The sequence below is a fragment of the Panthera uncia genome, chromosome A2 (genome assembly GCF_023721935.1).
Source record: "Panthera uncia isolate 11264 chromosome A2, Puncia_PCG_1.0, whole genome shotgun sequence".
Lineage (NCBI taxonomy): Eukaryota > Metazoa > Chordata > Mammalia > Carnivora > Felidae > Panthera > Panthera uncia.
The window spans coordinates 11,073,219-11,098,213 of NC_064816.1; the positions used below are offsets into that span (position 1 = coordinate 11,073,219).

Here is a 24,995-nt window from a genome sequence, read left to right on the forward strand (position 1 = left end):
TGATTTGGTTATATGGCCCCTCCATCAACAATTAGTTGTTGAGCACCTACTATGTTTCGGGTGCTGTCCTAGGTCCTGATAATACATCGGTGAACAAAAGCCGTGCTCTCACAGAGCTCACGTTCCAGTGGGCAAGCTACCAAATAAATATATGATTAGTTAGGAGTGCTAAGTTCCAGGAAGAAAAATAAAACAGGGCAGGGATAGAGAGATGAGGTTGGGCCAAAAACATTGGGAAGGGAAAGCACCCCTGGTGACGTGATATTTGAGTAGTGACCCAAGGGAAGTGAGGGGATAGTGAGTGGGAAGAGAGTCGCTGGCGGTGGGGAGAGCGAGTGCAAAGGCCCTGAGGCTGGAGTAAGTTTGACACAGTTGGAGGAGAGCGAGAAGGCTGGTGTTGTGCAGGAGCTCAGCAAGCATTAATTACAACTAACAGGCTGCCTCTCTGACACCCAGCTCCAATGATGGGATTTTTTTTTCTTTTTCGCATTTCCAAGAAGTCATTTCTCATGGTATAAGTAAATTAATTCTATCTTTGTATGGATAAATTCCATCTTCATCACGATAAATAAGATGCAACAATCCCCCCCCCTTGCCATATGGGATGTAGAACTCAGAATCATAACGCCAGTACTGCGTTTCAATAACCATATCAAAATGGCAATGAAATATCACTGCCAGGATGGCTATTATCAAAAAAGAGCAAAAGGTAATAAATGTTAGTGAAGAGGTACAGGAATGTCGACCCCGCGCACCATGGGTGTGGGAATGCAAAATGGTGCCTCCACCATCGAAAAACAGTATGGAGGTGTCTCAAAAACGTAAACCTAGGGGCACCTGGGTGGCTCAGTTTGTTAGAGCATCTGGCTCTTGATTTCAGCTCAAGTCATGATCTCACACTCATGAGTTCATACTGGACATGGAGCCTGCTTAGGATTCTCTCTCTCTCCCTCTGCCCCTCTCCCCAACTTGCGGATGTGCTCACTCACTCTCTCTCTCTCTCTCAAACAAAACATAGGGGTGCCTGGGTGGCTTAGTCAGTTGAGCATCTGACTCTTGATTTCAGCTCAGCTCGTGATCTCACAGTTCGTGAGATCGAGCCCCACATCAGGCTCTACACTGACGTCAAGGAGCCTGCTTGGGATTCTGTTTCCCTCTCTCTCTACCCCTCCTCCACTTGTGGTTCCGAAATAAATAAATCAATAAATGTTAAAAATAGAACCATCATATGATCCAGCATACATCCAAAAGAATTCAAATCCGGATCTCAAAGAGACAACACTCCCATGTTCATTGCAGCATTATTCACAATAGCCAAGATATGGAAACAATCTAAATGTCCGTTGATGGATGAAAAGAGAAAGAAAATGTGGTGTGCACGTACAATGGAATATTATTCAGCCTTATAAAGAAGGAAACTCTGCAGTATGTAACAACTTGGATGGTCTCTGAGTGCATTTGCTCAGTGAACTAAGCCAATCACAGAAAGACAAATCACAGAAAGATTTATGGGTTGTTTCCTGTTTGGGGCTACTATGAGTAAAACCTATTCCACTTATGTGAGGAGAACGTATAATGGTGGTTTACAGCAGCTGAGGGGAAGGTTAAGTGTCAGTTGGTTAAGTGTCCGACTCTTTATCTCAGCTCAGGTCTTGATCTCAGGGTCATGACCCCTCCTTGGGTTCCGTGCTGGATGTGAAACCTACTTAAAAGAAAATTGTAAAAAATCTCATGTTAAGCGCTCTTACTACAATAAAATAAAGTAAAAACAAAAACGTAACTACCATATGACCCAGCACTGGCACTCTTGGGCAATCGCAGAGAAATGAAAACTTACGTTCACACAAAAACCTGTAACGGACGTTTTACTCATAGTAGCCCCAAACAGGAAACAGCCCATAAATCTTTCAACAGGCGAACGGTTAAACAAACTGGTCCATCCATTCCATGGAACACTACTTAGCAATGAAAGGGGTACATGTGACAACTCAGAGGAATCTCTGGGGAGTTATGCTCAGTGGTTGGGGAAAAAGCCAATCCTAAAATGTTACATACTGGCTGGTTCCATTTCCATAGCATTCTTAAAATGACTAAATTATAGAAATGAGAACAGGTTGCTGGTTGCCAGGGTGCAGGGATGGGGTGGAGGGAGGTGGGTGTGGCCATACGCAAGTGCATCAGGACCGATCTTTATGATGATGGACTGCTCGTATCTTGCCTGTAGCAGTGTCAATATCCTGGTTGTGACATTGCCCTAGGGTTTTATAAGATGTCACCATCGAGGGAAACTGGAAAAGGGTACACGGGATCGCTCTGTATTATTTCCCTGTTGTTGTTGTTTTTAACTTTTGTTGTGGTAAAATACACATAGCATAACACTGACCATTTGGACCGTTTTTAAGCGCACGACTCAGTGGTATGAAATACATTCACATTGTTATGCAGCCGTCACTACCCTCTGTCTCCACAACACTTTTCGTGTTGTAGAACTGAAAGCCTGTCCCCGTTAAACAAGTCCCCATTCTCCCCTCCCCCCAGTCCCTGGAACCCACCAACTTACTTCCTGTTTCTGAGAATTTGCCTGTTCTAGAAACCTCATGTAAATGGAATCATACACTATGTGTCCTTTTGTGTCTGGCTTCTTTCACTCGGCGTGAGGTCTTCAGGGTTCATCCATTGTAGCAGGTGTCAGATTTTCTTTCCTTTTTAAGACTAACTAATATCCCATTGTGTGGATAGATCACATTTTGTTTATTCATTCATCCGGTCGATGGACACTTGGGGTCTTTCCACCTGTTGGCTGTTTGTGGAGAATGCTGCTATGAACATGGATATATACTTGCAATAATGTTCTTTTTTCTGTGTCAGGATCCTACGTTACACATCGTCATGATATCTCCTTAGGCTCCTGATCTTCAGTCCGTTTTGTTTTATCTGGTTTTAGGTTTTGGTCTTTTTTTTTTTTTCTTAATGGCATTGATAGTCCTAAAGAGTACCAGTCAGGTACTTTGTAGAATGCCCTTCATTTTGATTTGTCTGGCATTTTCTCGTGAATGGACTGGATTTATGGGTTCAGGAAAGACCTCAGAGGTGAGGTGATGCCCTCATCGCCTCTTCATCACATCAGACCTGGAGTTACTTGATAGCTACAAGACATTATCGACAATGTTGACCTTGATCCTTTGGGGCAAGGCGGTGTTTGCCATGTTTTTCCTTCCTCGATAACTGTTTTCCCTTTCCATAATCTGTTCTTTGGAAACAAAGAGTCTTTTAAAGAAATGCTCCTTCCCAGGGTCCTTGATGGCACATAGGGGGATGTTGGGTGATAAAGCACAGACATTACCAACGTAGAGTTGATTTTTCCAATGATTTCAGTGAGTTATACTCTGTGCATGAAAATGTTTGGAAAACCTTAACTGATTTATTGTATTTCCTGTGTATATATACACAGGAGTAGCATAAAATAAAAATCTCTATGTATTTAAATCTCAAGACTCTTTATTTTTTTAATGTGTGTTTATTTTTGAGAGAGAATGGGAGAGGGACAGAGACAAAGGGAGACACAGAATCCGAAGCAGCCTCCAGGCTCCAAGCTGTCAGCACAGAGCCTGATGCGGGGCTCGAGCCCACGAGCCGCGAGATTATGACCTGAGCTGAAGTAGGACACTTAACTGACTGAGCCACCCAGGTACCCCTCAAGACTCTTTAAATGGATACAAAATAAGAGTTTTTTTAAGTGAGCAAAAGCACCGTATCATAGTTTATTTGGAACAATTACCCCTTAGAACATAAATTATCAGTGGGGGCAATATCTCTCCTAAGGTGGTGAAAATTGGTTCCGGGAGAGGGGTGGGGAAGGGATGAAAGAACCTTAGATATTTCGATGGCTCGTGGCCCTCCAAAGCTCAATCCTCCCCGACAAAAACGTATTCACTGGCATTTAACTTCTCTCATTAAATTAAATTAAATTAAACTAAACTTTCTTTAGGGGATGATAATGAAAAAAAAAAAGGTTGAGAAGTGCTGTCGTCGAAGTTTATAAAATAGTGACACATCTTACAGTGGATGACCTCATGCTATGGTGACAAAAGCAAGGATGGAGCACCCAGCATAGGTTGGATTACAGTTTGTGCCTCAGTTTCCCAACCTGTAAAATCAGGATGGTTTGTGTAACAGGGTGGCCGTGGAAGCAAATGAGATGATCCATGTAAATCCACGTAAAGTATTAGCTGTGGTTATCAGCCCCTGCCGCCGCCGCGCAGCAGCAGCCCCAGTTTATAAAAGAGGAAAGCGAAAGTTAAAGAGATCAAGCCACTTCCTGCAGGGCACACAGCCTTGGAAGTGCCAGAGAGGAACTTCAAAGCTCCTAGGTTGCCTGGGGCAGAACAGACCTCCCCAGCGGAGTCTGTCCTATTCTTCCCTGGGGAGCTCATCCGGTCAAGGATGGCCCCACCAGCAAGCTTACCCCGTCTGGACGCCCTCATCCAATTCCTGAACACCGAAGATGCCTACAGCTGGAGAATTGGGCAGTCGCTTGCTGCCCCCTGCAGGCAGAACTGGAAATGGCAGGCACCGTGCCCTCCTTTGGCCTGATGGGGGCGGAGGCGAGGGGGTGGGGAACGCTTGCTTCTCCCTCCTCCATGCTCCCTCAAAAGTCCTTGGCACAAGTTGGGCAGTAGCAGTCTAAATGAAAATGCACAAATCTACATAATCTTGAACCCAGTGACTCCACTGCTACGGATTCAGGCCACTTGCAAAAGTGAGCTAAGATTTGTGGGCACGTTAGATGGGCTTTGATTAGGGAGGGGCGTCACTCAGCCACAGGTCACCCAGCCTTTGACGAAGGTGAGTGGAGGTGACTGGGGCCTTGCAAAGAGCTTCAAGACATTTTGCTACATGACAAACTGAAGACAGAAATAAAAAGACATCGTGCAGATGCACAGATGTGGGCATACACACTTTTGTGCTGAAAAATATAAAAATGAAATTGTTAATCATTTTGGAAAGAGGTGGGAAGAGAAGTTTCTACTTTTTTGCTTTCTTTCTTCTTTTAACTTTTTCTGTACTGTGTGGTTTTCTCACATGGGACATGGGCATGCATATATATGTTTAATATCAGCAGAGGATTATGGGACATTTGGAGTTTCTTCTCTGTTTCCCTCGGTGTTTAACTCCACATACAAAAGCAGTCACAACAGTTTGATGGGGGGGGGGGGTCAGCGATAAAGCGACTTCAGAATAAAATCCTATTTTATTTTTAACATTCCAGATAATAAGAGACTGGAAATAGAGAAATCAAAATAATAACAGACATTATTTCTGGATGGGAGTGATTACTGTCTTCTCTGGGCTTCTCAGTACTTTTCCAATTACATATTCTGCAAATAACGTTTGCATAGCTTTTGCAATCAAATACAAATAAATAGATGCACAACATTGTGAATGCATTTAATGCCAGTGAGTTGCACAACTTGAAGTGGTTACAATGTGGGCTGAGATGATGACCTGAGCTGAAGTCAGATGCTTCCCTGAGCCACCCAGACGCCCCTTGTTTTGTTTTTTAAAGGTGTGTAGGTCGCAGCTAAAGCAGATGAGAGACTGTTCTTTCCAAATCAAGTTCTGGACCTTTTATACCCCCCAAAAGGAAGAATCTCAAACACATTATGCTCCTTGAAAGGACCCTAGCTCATGGGGCGCCTGGGTGGCTGAGTCGGTTGGGTGTCCAACTTCAGCTCAGGTCATGAGTTCATAGTTCAGGTCATGGGTTCGAGTCCTGCACTGGGCTCTCCGCTGACAACCTGGAGCCTGCTTCAGATTTTGATTCTCCCTCTCTTTCTTCCCCTCACTCGCTAGGATTCTGTGTCTCAAAAATAAATGTCAAAAAAAATTTTTAATTAAAAAAAGAAAGAACTCTAGCTCAAAAGAATGTATACAGTAGAATTCCATGTACATAAAGCTTTTACAAAATATAAATCTAATCTATAGTGAGAGAAAACCGACTTGGAGTTGCCTGGGGAGAATGATGGGGGGGGGGGGATTAACTGGGAAGGAGAAGAAAGGACTTTGTAGGAATGGAGTGTTCTAGATCTTGATTGTGGAGGTGATTACATAGGTGTGTAAATGTGATGATATTCATCAAAGAGCACAATTAAAATGAGTGCATTTTACTGATTATAAATGATACCTCAATAGAATACATTTTATTTGTTTTTATTTATTTATTTATTTTTAAAGTAGGCTCCACGCCTAAAGTGGGGCTTGAAGTCACCACCCTAGGATTAAGAGTTGCATACTAGGGGCACCTGGGTGGCTCAGTCAGTGAAGCATCTGACTCTTGATTTTCGCTCAGGTCACCATCTGGGGGTTGGTGGGATCAAACCTCGCTATCAGCACAGAGCCTGCTTGGGATTGTCTTTCTCTCTCTCTCCTCTGTGTCCCTCCCCCAATCATGTTCACACGTGCACTCTCTCTCAAAATAAATAAATAAACTTAAAAAAAAAAAAAGTCGCATGCTCCACCGACTGAGCCAGGAGCCCCAATAGACTACATTTAATTTTTTCTTTTTTCAAATGCCATTGACACGTATTTCACAGAATGCTACCATCGCCCCAAAACTTAAAAACTTGTAAGTACTGATTAGGTTTACAAAACTAGGTTATCTATTAAACTTTCAAAATACAGCAATAAAAGGGAACAGAACCCCAAGTGCACGCAAAACAATCAAGAGACCAGTGTATCTTAGGAAACGGGGTTCCGTCAAACCGGCTTCGCAGATCAAGGAGGCCCCAGGCCGGAAAAACCGGAATTGGTCTTGAAAGCCGGAAGTGTGGCAGAAGACCGGATGCAAAGGATGAGGTCGCTCCAGACCCTCCCGGCCCCACCCACAACTGAAAAGTGTGGCCCAGCTCTAGACGCCGAGAGCGCACGCGCACCTCCTAGCTCAGCCAATCAAGACGAAGTGAGGCGGGCGTTCGGGAGGAAATAGCGTTCTCAAACAGGAAATGTGGCAGTTTACCTACGGAATCGCAGACGGTGTCATGGCGGCCTACGAGCAGGTTCAAAAGGGGCCCCTGAAACTGAAAGGCGTCGCAGAGCTCGGCGTCACCAAGCGGTGAGTGTCCAAGAGTACCGCGAAAGGTTGTCTTCTGTCCCCTTAACCGTCTTCTAGAGTTCCAGAGCTCTTGCCCCGCGATCCGCCCTTACCTCCTCTCCCCCGCGCTTCTCCCCTCCCAGGAAAAAGAAAAAGAAGGACAAAGACAAAGCGAAACTCCTGGAAGCAATGGGAACGAGCAAAAAGAACGAGGAGGAGAAGCGGCGTGGCCTGGACAAGCGAACCCCGGCCCAGGCAGCCTTCGAGAAGATGCAAGAGAAGCGGGTAAGGCGGATGGGGAAGCTGGGGATGCCCCGCGCAGCGGGTCTGGGCCTCCCGAGGTGGATGCAGAGACAGGGCCTGACGACTCGAAATTGGGGTCAGCCCGGGACGCTCGAAGGGGTGGCGAGCGGTCAGAGAGGCGTTAATTCCGGGAAGAAGATGCTACGTGGAGGAGGAAGAGTCCGCGCTGGGGGAGCTCTGAGGACGGGAAGCACCTCTGGCCAGAGTGGATGGCAGAGGAGAAAGCTAGAGCTGGCGTTGAAAGGAGGCCAGAGCTGGGGACCGAATTTGGATTCCAGCGCAGCCTTTCATTTGTCTAGTGACACTGGGCTAATAACTCATTTTCTCTCTGCCTCAGTTCACTTATCTGGAGGGGTCAGGGTAGTGCTGTCGCCTAAAAGGTGTGGGAACTTTAAATGAAGTCATGCAGGTAAAGCGTTTGGCACTTGGTTTGTCCCAAGTCAGTGTTCAGCTGACGTTAGCTGTTGATATTAAATGGTCATGCCTCCTGCTCTAAATTTCCAGGAAGTCTGTTACTTTGATGACTTTGTTTGGCAGGTTATTTTTTTTTTTAATTCTTTTATATATATTTTAAAAGTTTATTTATTTTGAGGGGCGCCTGGTGGCTCAGTCGGTTAAGCGTCCGACTTCAGCTCAGGTCATGATCTCGCGGTTTGTGAGTTCCAGCCCCACCTCGGGCTCTGTGTTGACAGCTCAGAGCCTGGAGCCTGCTTCCGGTTCTGTGTCTCCCCTTCTCTCTCTCTGCCCCTCTCCTGCTCGTGCTCTGTCTCGCTCTGTTTCTCAGTAATAAATGAACATTAAAAAAAAAAAGTTTATTTATTTTGAGAGAGAGAGAAGGGGGAGGAGCAGAGAAAGGGCGAGAGAGCGAAAATTCCAAGCAGGCCCTGCACTGTCAGCACAGAGCCCGATGCGAGGCCCAAACTCAAGAATTGTGAGATTGTGACTTGAGCTGAAACTAAGAGCCAGAAGCTTAACCCACTGAGCCACTTAGGCACTGCAATAAATCACTTAGCTTAATATTAAACACAGTAAATTTGGACGGTAGGGGGTAGGAGATGTTAGCAGAGGATAGATAAGCTCAGCCTGGTATCTGGGGGAAGGGAATAATCAGTCTAGGTTGGTGGTTCTCAATGGGGTGCCATTTTGTATCCCACCTCCACCCTTACGACATTTGGCAATGTTCGAAGACCTTTTCGTTTGATAAAACTTGCTATGTTGGCAGGGGTGGGGGTAGTGCTACTGGCATCTAGTGGGATGAGGCCAGGGATGCTGGTCAGTGTCCTACAGTGACCAAGATAGAACCCCCTGCAACAAAAAAAGTGATGTGGCCCCAAATATCAAGTGTCCATGCTGAGAAACCCTAACCCTGGTCTGGCGTGTTTGGTCCAGTAACATCAGGAAGAGTGAACTCATTACTCTCAGGCCTAATTGAGTCACTAAAAAAAAAAAAAAATGGTGAGACACACTGGCTTTGGCAAGACCAACCTGGGTTCCATTGTGTCTCTACCGCTTCTTGGTGGTGGTGTAGCTCTGGGCAGGTCGGTTAACCTCCCACACCTCATTTTCTTCATCTGTAAAGTGGGGCTGAAGTCCTTACCTAACGGGTTTGTGGTGAGGGTTTAACAAGCGAATGCACTTAATTTCCTTCCCTGAGGTTGTAGTCACAGGTTAGGCTGGGGTGTTACTCTTCTTGGGAGAGGGGTAACCATCACGCTATATATATACATATATATATATGTATATATATATACATATATATATAACCATCAGGCTATGTATATACACGCACGCCCCAGAGTTGGACAGTAGTACTGGAAGCCATAGAAGTTAAAAGGTTTGGAATGGATTTTGGAGTGAGAACAGCAGGATTAGTTGATGGACTGGGTGTGGGCTGGGAAAGAATGAGGGATGACCACGATTTTTGGTAGGAGTTGCTGGGTAAGTGAAAGTGCTATTTACCGCAGTAAGAAGGACAGCAGGCTCTAAAGCAGCTTTCTTTCTTCCTTTTCTTTTTTTTTTTTTTTTTAATTTTTTTTAATGTTTGTTTATTTCTGAGAGAGACAGAGACAGAATGCAAGTGGGTCAGGGGCAGAGAGAGAGGGAGACACAGAATCCGAAGCAGGCTCCAGGCTCCGAGCTGTCAGCACAGAGTCCGACGCGGGGCTTGAATTCGCAAGCGGTGAGATCATGACCTGAGCCGAAGTCCGACGCTCAACCGACTGAACCACCCAGGCGCCCCTAAAGCAGCTTTCTAAAGCGGGGCAACCAGACCTTGGTTTTAGAGAGGTTATGTTTGAGGGCCTGTTAGAAATTCAAATGGAGAATTCTCGTGGACAGTGTGATACCTGAATCTGCAGTTTGGAGGAGAGGTCTGGGCCTCCCCTGAACGTTCTGGAATTGCTGTGAGGAGACCCTCTGACTGGATGAGATCCTCCGAGGAGAGACAGTGACAGAGAAGAGGTCTAGAATCTGAAGTTGTAAAGGATCCCTCACGAGAAGGAGGAAAACCGGGAGAGGGTGTCCTTAGGAGCTCAGTGGAGAAAGTGATCAACAGTGTCATTTGCTGCCAAGAGGTCTTGTAGGGTGACTACCGAGAGCCCGGAGTCGGTGGCATTTGGAATGTGGAGGAAGAGAGGCTGACGAGAGGGGATCCAAGGGAGGGTAGGGAAAGGCAGAGGTGGAGACAAGATGCAGAAATAACTCTTGGAAGATCTAGCAAGAGGACCAGAGAAACAAGCACATAGCTGGAAGGTGGTGGAAGGTCAAGGGGACGTTTTTGGTGCTGGTGTTGAAAACCGGAAGTGCTGCTGTGGATCTGGTTTGAACCAGGGGAGAGAAGGGAGAAGGTGTGGGCGGAGGCAGGTGGAGGGGGGAAACGCGGAATCCCTTGTGGGCGAGTGTCCCTTGAAGCACAGCGGGCATGAAGGCTGGACAGCTCTTGGAAGTCCCAGCCTGAAGGAGGGGTAGGGCTTGGCATCTCCAGCCCCATCACCCATTGTGCATGCTGCTCCCCCTTTTCTCTGGGAAGTGGGGGTGGTGACAGCCCACAAGGCACCCTGTGAACTTGGTGCATGGAGTGGGGAGAGGGAGTGGGGAGAGAGGCGCTCCGCCGAGCGCCTGGCACTGATGTCAGCTGCCCACGTCAGCGCGGCCTCTCGTGAGGAGGCACAGCCCTCACGTGGGCTCACACGGTAAGAAAAGGCAGGGAAGGAAAGGGAGGGGCAGCCAGGTGGTGGGTGAGGGGGATCATCTCCTGTGGGCTGACTCGGCTCGGCTGGGGCTGGAGGCCCAGCGGGACCGGAACAGCCAAGATAGCTAGCCTCACCATCACGTGTCTGGCGCCTCCTTGCTCCTCCCTCCGCGCGTGTCGTCTCATCTTCCGGGTCCTTTCTTTCCAGTAAGGTCATCAGACTTCCTGCGTGGTGGTGGTTGACTTCCAAGAACGCAAAGCAAAGGCGGCCGGCTCTTACAGCTTTGGCCCAGCACTGGCACTGCGTTCTGTTAAGTAAACTGAGTCACAGGGCCAGCCCAGAGTCATGGTGACGGAGAACTGCACTAGGGCACCACGACCAGGCAGCACGGTTCACAGGGGGACTACCAGAGTCGGCCACAGTCACCCGGTCAGTACGTGTAGAGCCAGGTGCGGCCCCGGGTGTGTCTGGCTGTGCATCCCATGCTCTAGACTCTTCCTAGGTAGCATCGGGGATTAGGAAGGGGGGGTGGGGCACGATACGTATTCTGCAGTCATGATTGTCAAGGTGCTCTGGATCTTGTAGCCCCCCTGGCACTGTGTCACCAGCATCTGTTCCCTTGAGCTCCTGTTACGTGTTGGGCTCTTTATCTTCCCCATTTTTCTTTTTTTAAGTTTATTTATTTTTTTTTATTTTTGAGAGAGAGGGTGTGCACGCGCAAGCAGGGGAGGGGCAGAGAGAGAGAGGGAGAGAGAATCTCAAGCCGGTTTCGAGTGACAGCTCGGAACCCCACACGAGGCTCCCTCTCATGAGCTGTGAGATCATGACCTGAGCCAGAATCGAGAGTCGGACGCTCAACCGACTGAGCCCCCCAGGTGCCCCTACGCTTCTCATTTTTCATCCTTCTTCAAACCCCATCCGAGACTTTCTTTTCCTGCCAAATGGGAATGCCTGCCAGTGACTGCCCTTGCCCAGGGCTGCAGGAAGCACACCTACAGCTCCCAGCGGAGTCGACTCGAGTCAGTGCTAGTACATTGCTTGACACTGACCGAAGGGCAGCTGACCTGGGTTCCTGGTGGGATATGCTGTGGCCGGGCATCCCTGTTGGGCCAGCCTGAGGAGAGGTGAGGGAGGGGCGAGATGCACGCCCGAGACCTCCAGCCATTCCAGAGCCAAGCTGGCGGGGGCTTCTGTCTTCCGCCCCACGCAGGCCTGGGCTGTGTCAAGTGTGTGAACTCAACCTCCGTGTCTCTCCTCTCTCCAGCAAATGGAAAGGATCCTGAAGAAAGCATCCAAAACCCACAAGCAGAGAGTGGAGGTAAGTCACGTGCCCAGGGGGAAAGACCCCAGGCTCTGTGGGGTCCCGGCTGGGCCCAGAGGTTAGGAGCCTGGCAGAGGGAGCCATTGGAGTGTTGGGCGGGGGGGGGGGGGGGGGGGGGGGTTGCCCAACAGAAGCGACGCCTCCCCGGGTCATGTAAGGATGAGCCCAGGGTTCAGGGCCGGGTGGCTTTGAGGGGAGGGGCTCAGCAAGGAGAGGCAGGATGTGGAAAAGCGGGAGTGGGCAGTGTCCCGCAACCCTGGCGCCCTGCCCGAGACTCTGCTGATGTGGGTTTTCTCCTCGGCTTTCCCAGGATTTCAACAGACACCTGGACACCCTCACGGAGCACTATGACATTCCCAAAGTCAGCTGGACCAAGTAGCCTCCCCACCCAGGGTATGGAGTGGCACCAAGGGGAAATGGAAGGTGGAATCGGGGCTCTGTTTGGTGCCTTTGGTGTTTTCTAAGAACATTCTTTTACACACACCCTTGCGTCTTCTGCTGAGACAAGTGCTTTCCAAAGCAGTATGTCCTCTTTCTGGAACTCGATTAAAGTAAGACTGTCCTTTTACTCTATTTTGGTTTCTCAGTAGAAGATCAAATTTTTTTAGTTCGGACTAGAGATTTTTAAAAGTTTATCCAGAGATTGAGGCTATTTCCGTGTGTCACAGAAAAGGGTCTTTGCCCCCAAACTGCATCTAACTCTGACAGTCAGCCAGCCATCTTTTCTTGGATGAAACGGACTCCAGGGGATCAGAAGGTAATGCTAACACAGCCGGCAGCTTACAGACCCCGTGGGGCCCTACGTGAGCTCTCCTTCTGAGCTTCCTCCTGCTTGGGGCTTGCACTGTTTCTTCCAGAGCCTAGGGAAGCCATTTGTACTTTCTTGGCCTTCAGATGCCTCCTCAGCCCCCTGGTGTGTAAGACCACACAGCCTGGAAATAGAACCACTGCCAAAGGCAAGGATGAAATGTATGCTTTGTCCCCGTCTGAGCTCCTGGCGGACTTACAGCCTCTGCCCCTAGTGCCCCCATTCCAGATGAGTTTAGAGGGTGTGGCCCTGGCAGACATCACTAATCAAACACAGCATTCTTTGTAATGGAACCCGGACACTGCCTGCCTCACTGCCCTCAACCCTAGGCTCTAAGCAGCCCCTGTGTTTATTCAGAGTGGCACATAACTTGTAGCCTGCTTGGCATTTCTGGCCTAAGGACATCTCAGGGGTGGCAGGACCTGGGCAGAGCCCTGGCACAGACAGTACAATACAGTCAAAGGGGAGGACCCAGGTCCTGGTGCTGGAGAGCCGTGATCTCTTTTGAGGACCTACGTGTTCCTACCTGATGAAGATCAAACTGCATATACTATTGGGAGGAAGTCTCTGTTGACATAGGTAGTGAAAGAATAACAAAATCGTGTTGGGTTTGGGGCTGTCACATGGTGAAGAGAATAAAGCAAAAAATAGTTATTAAAAAGAAGTCTGAGTGTCTTAATTATAAGCGGTTTGACTATCACTAGAAATGCTGCTTTTGGGATTTATTGCACATAAAGAATGTGCATGCTGCAAAATGACCATTCACCCTCGCTTTGGAAAAAAGTAGATGACCTGTTTTTTCACCTGTGGTATACGGCCCCCCACCCCCACCAAGAGGTAATATACTCTCTCGTTAGCAGTGGCTCTTTTGGGTAGGTTCCCCCATTGCCTCGCGGAAAGGCACTTTGAGGCCTTTTCCATCCCTGAGCCAGCAGTTGGGGTTTGTGAGCATGATGTGCTGTGAAAAGCACGTAGAATATAGATATTCCACCTCCCTGCCTGCCCAGTCTAAAGCTGAATGACCTCAAACGGCAGGATTTCTCTTCTGTGGGATGACTGCTCGTTTGGACAGTTCTGTGCCATGTGGTGTGGTTCACTTGTGTAGCTACGTTGACTTGCCTGGGGCCAGAAAGTCCAAGGTGGCATCTCATCCTCCAGAACCTTTCTCTGTGTTGTTTATTCCTTTGGCCAACACAAGTCACATTGCCAAACCCAATCTGGGAGAGAACTCTGGGCATGGACACCAGGAGATGTGGTTTATTGGGGGCCATCACTGCTAGTCTAGCACAGTTTCTCAAGCTCTTCTGGATGTTAGGCTCTCCCGGAGCATTAAGAACCACTGATGCTGGCTGGGGTGGTTCAGTCACTGAGAATTTTCAGAGCTCCTCAGACGATCCTAATGGGCAGGAAAGTCTGAGAAACCCTGACCTACCACAATGGGTATGATCTTTTTTGAGATGGTGCAGAGGTCAAATCTGGCTTACACATTAAATGTAAATACCAAGGATGAATTTCAGATATGACCTGAATTCCCCCACGTATGGAAAAAGGAGGTTACGCGTAACTTAGGTGTAGGGTGTGTTTACCGTGATGGTACTCTTCGTACCTGAGAGTTTGTTTTTTCAGAAGGCTTTTGTCCAGTCTGTTCCTCCCAGTCCCCCACAGTACTGATTTTAAACATCTAAACAAAATGCCTAGAGCAAGCCTGAAAGGAAATGCTCCATGGTAAGAGGGGTCACCTCTCCTGGGTGATTTTTCTTTTTGTCTTTCTTTTTGGGTGCAGTATGAGGCTAGGGTGTTTTACAAGACAATTGTCAAAAACCCTCTCCTGGCCATTTTGTGCAAGAATGCTTCCAGCCCAGGATTTACTTAGTAGTCATTAAATATTCCAGTTTTCTCCTCTGGATTTTCTTGCACTTCATCCTAAGAGGATATATTGGCAAAAGCCATCTTTCAAAACCCCAAAGGAGATAGGAGGGAAGATTAAAAATCAGGCAGGCAGCCTGAGTAAATGGTTCTGATACTGTAGGGTTGGGATTCCCAGAGCAAGTGATGGATGGTTCCGTAGGACAAAATGCAGGCATTTTGCCACAGCCTGAGTGTTCATAAAAGTGATGAGATACTCAATTGATTAATCAGAGGTCACAGTTTGCATCACTCACTGCAGTCACTAACTACAGAAATGAAATATGTGCTTTTCGCCTAGGTTCGGTGGGGCGTGGTTTTCAGATCATTCCAGGCAATAAACAAGCTCTGATGAGTGTTGACATTGACAGGTGATAGGTCGTGACCCTTGGTAAGACTTGATTGCCATTCAGAGTTTGTTTGACCTCTTTTCCAGGTAACAACCACCTTACCCTCTCCCTATAAAGCATATTACAGTTGGTAACTGTATTTGTTTCCTAGACTCCCCCACCAGGCTAGGAGTTTCATGGGGCTGGGCCCCAGGTGGGGTTCCACCAACGGTATGTCACCTAACTTGGCCCACGAAGGCGGGGCGGGGTTTCCAGCTGCCCTGGCTTGTCTCTCAGCCTGGCAGCCAGAGAGGGCCTCGCTTCAATCAGCCCCGCCTAGCGCCGCCCAGGCCCGCCCCTCTGGGCCTTACTTCCGGGATGCCTGAGGCCAGAGCGGGAAATAAGGGCATATCGGACGTACCGCGCCTGCGCGTACCCGCCTCGCGCCTGCGCCTTCCTGGCAGCCCCTCCCCGACCGGACATAACGGTTCGCGCGCGGCTTCCCGGGCCGGAAGTGGAGGCGAACTGTCGCGGGGCACGCCCGGCCTTGCTCAACGCCCGGCAGTCCCCGCCGTCGCCGCCGCCCTCGGCAGTAGCCGAGGCTTCCCGCAGCCGTCATGTCCGCCAGCGCCGTCTACGTGCTGGACCTAAAGGGCAAGGTACAGATGGCTCCGCACCCTCCCCGTTGCCAGGCAACCGGCGGGGCCTCGCCCCTGGGTGGGGGGGTGAGACCCATCCTGTTGCTTGGTAACCGGCCAATGGGACCCACCCTAATCTTAGGCAGGGAGGTCTATAGACCTCACCTGAGGCCCCCACCCTGTTGCTAGGGTACCAGGCGGGGGCTTCGATCCACGAGCCCCGCCCTGTTGCTAGGTAACGCAGCTGCACTGACACCCCCCCCCCCCCCACCATGGGCCGGGTTCTCAAGCCTCCGTGGGGGCATCCGGGAACCCGAGGCGGCGGGGAGAGCGGCCCGCATCAGGCTTCGAAGCCAGGACTGGCTCTCAGGTGCCGTGCGACCCTTGGCCCAAGGTGGTGAGGCGTGTCGGGGACAGTGTGCCCTCGGGCCAGCCCTGCCCCCTGTTTATCCTGTGACTTTTCTTTGCCAGTCCCTGTAAAAAATTTATTAACGTTCAGTGTGACACCGAGTTATGAGGGTTGAGTGAAGTGGGTGATGGGAGGGTCATTTTACAGAGGGAGAAACTGAGGCACACAGGTGTGCAACTTGCCCAAGGTCACACCAGTTACAGAGTGGCAGGTCTAGGAGTCGGCTGGTATTTGGGGAGCACCTACCAAGTGCCATACAGGGGTCTTAGGCTTGGGCTGCTTTTGGTGAGCAAAATCAGAGTTGTCCTTGTCCTTCTGGAGCTCACAGTCTGGTGGGAGAAAGGGACACTGATCTCACAAAGTACAAATCAATGTTGGGTGCAGTGGCTGGGGGTCAGGGAGGGCTTCCGGGAAGGAGGGACAAATCTGGCTGAGACCTGAAGGAAGAGGTGGGCAATTTAATTAGGACCCAAGTGCCATTCCCCGGGGAATCTGGGAAACCCTCTTAGAGGAGGGATCTCCAAGCCTTTCACAGTGGGCTGCTGCTTTTTCCCCCGGTCCGTCCGGTCTGGAAGGCAAGTGAGTATTGGTCTCTTGTATCTGGGAGTTACAGGAACAGTACAATGTTAACCAAGCCCCGCGTGGATCACCGAGGGGGGGGGGGGTGGGTGTCGGGCCTTGGTGGGGTAGGCAAGAGTTAGCTCAGAAGCCGTGGGGAGTGAAGAGGTGAAGTGGCTATCCCTTCCTGCTCCCCTCCCGGAGTCCCAGGCTCTAGAACTTTCCAGGAGTCCCTTGAGTGGGTTGCCTGCCCTGGATGCCACCCAAAGTCAACAGCTAGTGAGGCCCGGTGCTGGGCTCCCTTCCTCAGGCCTCAGGCAAGGGATCAGTCACAGGGCACACCAGGGGCTGGGTGGGTGCAGCGTTCCCAGAGCCCTTGTGGCACGTGTTCTTGCTCCCGTCCTGGCCACTGGGTCCCCAGAGTTCCCAGAGGCTGCCTTATCTCAGATCACTCATTCAGCAAACATTTCCCGAGCATCTAGCATGCCACCAAGCCCAGTGCTGCCTATCTCACCGTGACTGTGGAGTTAGGGCTGAGTTCAAAACCCACCTCTGCTGCTCAGCTGTGTAACCCCAGGCAAAGTAACTTCTCTCTGCGCCTTGTTTCCATCATTGCTCACCCGAAGCTTTTATGGTGTTGTTGTGCGGGCTCTCTGAGCAGACGCTTAAGACAGGCTCAGCACCCCCGTGGCCCACAGTCCTAGTTAACCCCATCGAGGGCCTTCAGGTGGGAAGACACGTGGAAGCTGATGGGTCCAGGTGGTCAGATCTAGGTAGCTGCAAGGGCATGGACAAGGCCCCAGGTAATATGGTTGCCAACCTCGATTTTGGCTGCAGAAGTAGTTACAGAAGGCCACCTGGAGGAGGGAGGTGCCATAGGACCAGGTGACAGTCAGCTGGACAAGGAGTCACCGTAGTAGGCCTGAAGAGTCGGGGGCAGCCTGCTGGGGCTGGCGGGCCGGTAGCCTTGGGGAATGCTGGAGCCTGGAGGATGGCACCAGTGTGGCCGTGGGTGGTCGAGGATGTCCAGATGGGCGTGAGGAGCAGAGGGGACTGCTCTGATCCCAGGAAGGAGGAGCCACTGGAGGAGATTGAAGCCTCGGAGGAGCGTGATCAGACCTGCCTTTTGGGAAGCTCCCAGGGCAGCCGCGGGCTTGCCTCCCACTCTCAGCAGCCATTGTGCCGTTTGTTACTCCATGCCCTTGGACCTCAGGTCTTGAAAGGACCTTTTGTGCGGACCGTTTTTAGCAAAAAGTAAGGTAAGGCACATTAGGAAATTCACGACAACACGTCTGTCTGCCAGCCGCCCGGAACCTCTGAGTGCAAGGAAACCAGCATGGCCACATTTGGCTGCTAGAAGGCCGTCCATGGACACTTCTTGGCCCTTATCTTTCTTGTTTCTCTGCAGTTTCTGACATCGCAACCACACTCCTCAGCGGGCGTCCATTGGCCTCTGAGTTGCCGCTCTCTCTCGTTTTGCCCATTTCTGTCGAATCTCCTGGCCCCTCCCCTTGGATGTCGGCCCCTCCTGCTCGGGCCTGGGCGGCCCCCTGACACTGCCCTCTCTTCAGGTCTGCTCTGATTCTTGCCAGTGTGCCAGTGACTCGATGTGTGCCGCATCCCAGAGGACTGCTCTAGAGATGCATTGTTCTCTGGGACACCTCGGAGGTCCTACAGCTGCCACAAACCTGGCCTTTGCCCTGAACTCTCTCCCCAGACCTGCTCTTTCTCACCTGCTCTCTCTCCACCGCAGACCTGCTCTCTCCCACCTCATTGAGCGACACCGCCGTCCATGCGACTGTCCTCATTGGAGACCTGGGCGTTATCCTGGCCTCCGTCCTCTCCTCACCCTCGTGTTCACTCCACGGACATTTCCTGAGCACCCACTGGGGTCAGGCTCTGTTGTGGGCTCTGGGACACAGCCGTGAATGAGGTGGAAGTGGTCAGTGTTCTCAGGGAGTGTTAGACTCTGGTGGAAGGGACAGACCATAAACGAGGACAGGGGTCATAGTGCAGCAGTGTAGTAGGCAGTGAAGGAAAAGTGGACAGGTTATGACCTTTCAGGCAGGGCAAGCAGGGAAGACTTCTTGGAGGAGGTGTCGTCTTTGGTGAGGCTTGAGAAATTAGAAGAGGCCCAGGCATCCTGGACAGAGAGAACTGCAAGTGCAAAGGCCTCGAGGCAGGAGTAGATGTGGACGGCTCAGAGAGCAGCTGGGGGACCAGGGTGGCCGGAATGGAGTGAGCTGGGGTGGGGGCAGAGGGGTGAGATGGACAGAGCAGCCGTGGGGATAGAGGTTTGTCACCTCAGCATTGCCTGTCTCCCTTCAACCTGTCCTCTGCTCTCTCACCTGGGGCCTGCGGCCCAGGCTCCAAGACCATCCTCACGCCCCCCCGACCAGTGCTCCAAGGTCTCCCCCTGGACTGCACCCCTGTTCTGTCCCGCGGCTTCAGCCACCGCCGTCCCTCTGCCTGTGTAGCACCTGTCCCTTCAGGCCTCAGTGTGAAGGTCACACCCTCGGGAGGCTCTCAGCTTCTCCTAAGTTGGCGTCCCAGTTCAGAGACCCTGTTTGTTTTGGTCGCCTCTGGTCCCCGGGCCCAGCATGGTGTGCAGCAGAGGGGCCCGCGGTGTGTGCCGGGTGGGTGAGTGGACCTCTCCGGAGCCCTGGACATGAAGGCAAGCAAAACAGATGCTTCCTCTTTCCTTGGAGCACTAGGGGCCTTGAGGCTCCCTGCCAGCGGCAGTCCCCAAAGTCATATACCTGAGAAGGAAGGTGGGGCCTTGGGAAGCCCAGGAAAGCAGTGTTAGGGAGCAGAAGGAGCCGTGCGGGGGGTGAGAACTGGTTAGGATCTGGACTCAGCTTTGCTGGCTGTGACCTCAGGCGGCTGGTGCCAGAGCTCTAGGCATCACTGTGCATCTCTGTAAAAATAGTGGCCCCACCTCGTGGCCGGTCAGTATAGATTCTGGACAAGGAGCACAGGAGAGGGGACATGGGAATCCCTCAGTCCGGGCCTGGCTCTCCCACTGGGTGCCTAAGTGGCCCTAAGCGGCCTTGTGAACCTCAGCAGGAAGAGGGCGCAGACCACGAAAGAGAAGCCAGGAAAGAGGTTCTCGTTTTGATTCTCTCCCTCTCTCCTGGCTTGAAACAACGACGACCATTGATGCAGGCGGCTCCCAGCTTGGTCAGCTCAGCAAGGCCGACCTCCGCACGTAGCTGGGCCCTGCAGCTGCTGCCCACATGAGCTCACGAGAGCGGCGTCAGCTGTAGGCGGCGTCTCCAGATGGAGCCTTGCTCAGCCTGGTGGAGCTTCAGGCTGCCTCCTTGTTCCTTCAGGGAGGCGTGATGGACGTGTACCCAGCTGCGTTTATTCCAGCGCACAGCATGGTGCGTTCGGTCATTGTATATACCCAGGAAGCCAGAAGCACACACCCTGTCACCCCCTAAAGCTTCCTCACGCCCCTCGTGTCCAGCCCGTTCCCAGAAAGCCACCGGTTTTCTGTCACCGTTGGTGAGGGTTTTATGTAAGTGGGTTTTATGTGGGACAGGATATGGGACTTGCTGTCTGTTGTCTGGTGGCTCACCTGCTGTGGCTCGAGTCAGTGGTCTTTCCTTCTCGTGGCTGAGTTGCGTTCCGGATGGACACAGTTCTTGTTTCTGGTCGCCTGTTGAAGGACATTGGTGCTCACTCTAGTCTGGATCCGTCGATCGATCTGTTTATCTATTTATAAAGTTTATTTATTTATTTGGAGAGAGAGAGAGCGTGCGTGTGCATGAGCTGGGAAGGGGCAGAGAGAGAGGGAGACGGAAAAGATCCCAAGCAGGCTCAGCGTTGTCAGCACAGAGCCCACCGAGGGGCTCGAACTCACTAACCATGAGATTATGACTTGAGCCAAAATCAAGAGCTGGACACTCAACTGACCGAGCCACCCAGGCGCCCCCAGTCTCTGGGTCTATTTAAAATAAAGCCGCAGTGAACGTTTGTGTGCGAGTCTTGGCCACAGGTGGCTTTTAGTGGATGTGAACACTCAGCAGTGTCCCCTGATTGGGTACCCTGACACAGGCAGAAGAGCAGAGTGCATTAGCGTAGGAAAGGCCCTGAGAAGGTCTGCAGTGAGAACCTACAGGATGTTGTTTTCACCTGGCATCTCCCAGTTGACTGAGTTCTGGACTGCGACCTCGTATTGCTTTCCCCCGCGAGTTGGCCCCTGTGGAGTTCACTCTGGGAAATGCGCTCCTTGAGGGATTCCCTGGGGGATAGAGGTCAGCGCGGCCTGGAGTCTCTGATGGCCAGGGGTGTGAGTGGGGTCCTTGCGGCAAGGGAGGTTGGCGCGTCTCACGCCCCACCGCACGCATCTGGCTGTCGGCCTCCAGATGGAAGCAGCCTCACCTCCCACCCCCGCCTAGGTGCTCATCTGCCGGAACTACCGTGGTGACGTGGACATGTCCGAGGTGGAGCACTTCATGCCCATCCTGATGGAGAAGGAGGAGGAAGGGATGCTGTCGCCCATCCTGGCCCACGGGGGAGTCCGCTTCATGTGGATCAAGCACAACAATCTGTATCGTATCCCTTTGCGGGGGAGCCCCCCGGGGGCCTCCTGCGTGGGTGTGTGCGTGTGCGCGTGTGTGGGCCCGCAGGCAACCGAGAGTGGCCGGCACCTGGCCTAGCCTGGCCCGGGGCTGGCTCGGGCGCAGCAAGGGCCGTCGGGCACACCCTCCCGGAGCTCCCTGCGGCCTGAAGAGATGAGCAGAGAACACGGTGGCAAGTGTGACGGGAGCTGGGCGAGGAGAGGGTGTGGCAGGGGACCTCATCTAGTCTGGGAACCCAGGAAGGCTTCCCTGAGGAGGTGACATCCAGAGGAGCCCTGCAGGAAGGCCAGGTGTCCACCATCCAGAGCAGTGGGCAGACGCCAGGAGCGATAGACCTGGGCAGAGGCTCTGCAGAAGGAACAAGCTCATTCTGGAAGCTGCAGGAGGGGTGGCGAGAACACCGGGAAGGGGTATGTGGTGGGAGCAGGCCCAAGTGGTCAGCAACGCTGCGGGGTCTCGAGGGACGTCACCGTAGATGTGATGAGAAGCCTTCCGGGGGTTTCAGGCGGGGGGTGGTGACACAAAATCAGATTTGCATTTTCTGAAGGTTTCTGGCTGCTGAGCAGAGGCCAGGCTGCAGGGAAGCCGGAGTGGATGTGGGGAGGGGGAGGGGGCCAGAAAGGCCCGGTCGGACTGTCTGGGTCCCTGAGGTCCAGCTCCTGCCCCGCCTCTGTTTCTCCCTCACCTCTCTGGAGGGCCCGGGGGGCTGCTCGCAGAGTGCTCAGAGAGAGTACCGCAGGTGGCTTGGAACCCGGAAGCTGGACGACTGTGAAGGCGCCCGGGTCTTGGGGGGGGGGGGGGGGGGGGGGGGGGTCCGGGGGGGGGTGGTGTGAGCCCAGCGGGAGCCGTCAGACCAGTTTCCGGTTGGGCCCTGGCTCCACGTGTGGACAGCGGGGAGGAGACAGCAGTGGCTCACCCCTCCAGGTGCCGCTGCCCGGCGCCCCCGGCCTCCCCGGCCTGTCGCTAGTTCTGCTGTCCGGTGACGGTCTCCGGCCGGCCCAGCCTTGCGGTGCCCACTGGTCCTCGTTAGCACCCCGAAGGCGTGCTACCTGGGCTGGAGGCCCAGCACCTGATACCTGGGTCCCGGCTCCAGGCAGGAAGTGAGGTGGACGTGGCCCCTGCTGTCCCTGTCACCTGCAGCTCCCATCTCAGCCCTGGGGCCGGGCGGCCCAGGCCTGTCATGAACGGCCACGGCCAGGGCGCAGCCCGCGTGCCTGCCGGGGAGGAACCGGCCTCCCCGGGGGGCTCGAGGCCCTTGAGGGAAGGAGCAGGGAGTGTTCAGGACATGCTGCCCCGTGATGACATCGGAGGGGAGTCTGTGCCACGCACTTCACACACATTGCCTCAGCGACTCTGCTGCCGGGCGCCCATCAAGCAAGTGAGAAAATGGGGCTCCGTTAAAAAGGTTTGCTTTAGGGGCCAAGGCTTGCAGGAAGGGCCAGACCCAGCGTTGGCCCTGGCTGCCTCCTCTGGAGCCTGCTGGGGGTCACACAAGCCGTTGGCTTCTGGGGAAGGACCAATCATCGCAGTCCTGCCTTCTGCTCCCAGAATGAGCCGCACGCTGCCTCCCCACCCTGGGCTAGAGCTCTCAGCGCAGATATCACCTCCTCAGGGCAGCCCCCACCCCGCCCCAGCAGCTGGGGTGGGCTCTCGGTGCCCCCTGCTGCCTCTCTGTCATCGAGCGCTTCCTGGGGTTTGGGACCATGTCTGGCGACTGCCTGTCCCGGGCCTGGCTCCGACCCAGTAGCCCACTGAAGGCCTGGTGAATGGCCGGGGGTGGGGTGGAGGGAGGTTCTGAGCGGGGGGTGGGGGTGGGGGTCCTTCCGAGACGCGGGCTGAGTCGGGGTCTGTGAGGCAGCAGTCTGGGCCTCTGAACTCTCCTTAACCGTGGCCGCCATGCAGTGGTTGCTACCTCCAAGAAGAACGCATGTGTGTCGCTGGTGTTCTCCTTCCTTTATAAGGTGGTGCAGGTGAGTTGACCCGAGGAGGGGTGTCAGTCGCCCTGGCTTTGCTGTGTGCTCGAGGGCTGGAGCACTCCTGGGGAGTTCCGGGGCTGGAACCCCAGGGAATGGGAAGGGGAGCTCCAGCTGCCCTGTGTGTGGGACTTTATGGCCTTAGTGTCCCTCTGCCCTGACGAGGGGAGGAAAGTGAGCAGGAGGTGGAGCTCAGGGCAGGTCGGTGCGCCCGGACGTCAGGAGGGACAGGTACGCCCCACAGCTGGCTGTGGGAGGGTGGAGGGTGGCCCGCTGAGAGGCCGAGTTTAGGGAGGCAGGCTAGCCGGGAGGAGGGCAGAGCAGCCAGTTCTGCGCAGAGGTGGGGAGGCGCGAGAGCAGCACAGGCAGAGGCCCTGGGGCCACAATGCATGTGGTCCGGTTGGGAGCATCGGGCTGGCCAGTGTGCCTGGGGCCCGTGGGGGGCTGCGATCAGCAAGGGGTGGGTGGGGCTGGGCTGCAGGGTTGGGGGCAAACAGGACTTAGTGAGGAGTTTTGATTTCGTTCCTGACGAGAGATGGCGGGTGACCTTAAGCGGGGGACTGATGAGACCTGATTGGAGTTGAGATCGGCTCCGTGGCTGCTAAGTGGAGGAAAACTTGAAGGCAACAAGGAGGCCAGCGAGGAGGTTGCTGCAGGCTTCCAGAGCAGAAATGGAGGGACCGGGCTGGGGCAGGAGCCGTGGGGTTGAGGGAAGTGGAGAATCGGACCCGGGAGGCCTGCGGTGAGCCCTCAGGTGGTACCATGTGCAGCTAGCTCAGGAGTCACTGGTGCTGAACACGGGGGGACTGGTCTGGGCCGTGGAGACACGGGGGCGGGAGAGTATGTGTCCCCCTGGGAAGCCCTGAGTGCAGGCTGAGGAGTAGGCTTTCGTGCCAGGGCGGTGGCCCTGTCGCAGGAGTAAAGAGGGGCACCGGCAGGTCCGAGAGGGTGGGGAGAACGTTCTCCTTCCTGCCGTGTCTGGCATTTCCTGTCTGCCTCCGTGACTTTCCTTCGGTGCGGGTGCTAACGAAACTTTTCTCCCTTCCCTCGTTCGGTCGACTTAATTTTCTGTTGAACTGGGGGACATGTGTCCGTGGCCCAGGGGGCTCGGAAGAGTCCGGAAGAGCCACTGGTTCTGTCTCCAGCGGCTCTTGCCCCTCACCTGAGTCACTTGTAGCTCAGAGGCAAAGGGTGACCGTTCACAGCAGGGATTGAAGAGAAGCTCAGATGGGGCCCTAGCCAGACTGGGGGTGACTGTCAGGGAGGAGAGGAGAGAGGGACCCTCGGGAGTGGAGATGCAGGGCTTCTGACCAGGCCCCCGGAGGACGCCCGCACTGCCTGCAGCCCGCGACTCGCCTCACGGGCAGCCGTCGCTGCCCTGCCGCGGCCCCTGAGTCTGAGGTCGTGTCTGTGGCATGTCGCCAAGCCTGGAACGTGGGTAGATGCAGCTTGTGGGCAAGAGGGCTGTTGGTTCTGGGCCCCGGGGCATGAAGGACAAGTGGGTTTGTGCGGGCGGTCCCCCTCCCGCGTCTCAGCCCCCCGCCGCCCCCGCCCAGGTGTTTTCAGAGTACTTCAAGGAGCTGGAGGAGGAGAGCATCCGCGACAACTTCGTCATCATCTACGAGCTGCTGGACGAGCTCATGGACTTCGGCTACCCCCAGACCACCGACAGCAAGATCCTGCAGGAGTGAGTGGGTGCGGTGGGGACCCAGGCTTGGGGCTGGGGGAAGCGAGCGTGCCTTCACGCCCTGTGCCGCCACCCTGTCTCCTGGCCTTTGTGGTTTCTGTTGGGCGGTTTTGGATTCTTGGCCGCTCCGCGTCCCTGCACAGCGTGAGCATTGTTCAGGGCGGTGCACTGGATGCCTGGGTATCAGGGAGTCACCG

At 53.3% G+C, this 24,995-nt stretch overlaps 2 protein-coding genes across 4 annotated transcripts in view; both read left to right on the forward strand.

The window, feature by feature from the left end:
- Positions 1-6,993: 6,993 nt before the first annotated feature.
- On the forward strand, positions 6,994-12,478 carry FAM32A (family with sequence similarity 32 member A). The gene is made up of 4 exons (XM_049640122.1): positions 6,994-7,111; positions 7,234-7,375; positions 11,849-11,902; positions 12,216-12,478. The coding sequence occupies exons 1-4, from the start codon at positions 7,002-7,004 to the stop codon at positions 12,282-12,284; spliced, it is 375 nt and encodes a 124-aa protein (XP_049496079.1). The 5' UTR covers positions 6,994-7,001; the 3' UTR covers positions 12,285-12,478.
- Positions 12,479-15,439: 2,961 nt separating this feature from the next.
- Positions 15,440-24,995, forward strand: part of AP1M1 (adaptor related protein complex 1 subunit mu 1) — a 29,412-nt gene continuing 19,856 nt past the window's right edge. The window contains exons 1-4 of one of the 3 annotated variants that reach the window (XM_049640119.1): positions 15,440-15,606; positions 20,956-21,112; positions 23,041-23,108; positions 24,668-24,798. In XM_049640119.1, coding sequence (XP_049496076.1) covers positions 15,565-15,606; positions 20,956-21,112; positions 23,041-23,108; positions 24,668-24,798 — 398 coding nt within the window. In that variant the 5' untranslated portion in view covers positions 15,440-15,564. Of the gene's footprint in view, positions 15,607-15,635; positions 15,980-20,955; positions 21,113-23,040; positions 23,109-24,667; positions 24,799-24,995 lie in introns of those variants that run through there. The other 2 variants (XM_049640121.1, XM_049640120.1) reach the window with 2 other exon arrangements.

Excerpts from the sequence above, each read along its gene's own strand:
- FAM32A (XM_049640122.1), top strand. The coding sequence starts at position 7,002 with ATGTGGCAGTTTACCTACGGAATCGCAGACGGTGTCATGGCGGCCTAC. Across the intron at positions 7,112-7,233 it reads GAGCTCGGCGTCACCAAGCG|GAAAAAGAAAAAGAAGGACA; the intron begins GTGAGTGTCCAA and ends CTCCCCTCCCAG. Across the intron at positions 11,903-12,215 it reads CCCACAAGCAGAGAGTGGAG|GATTTCAACAGACACCTGGA; the intron begins GTAAGTCACGTG and ends CGGCTTTCCCAG.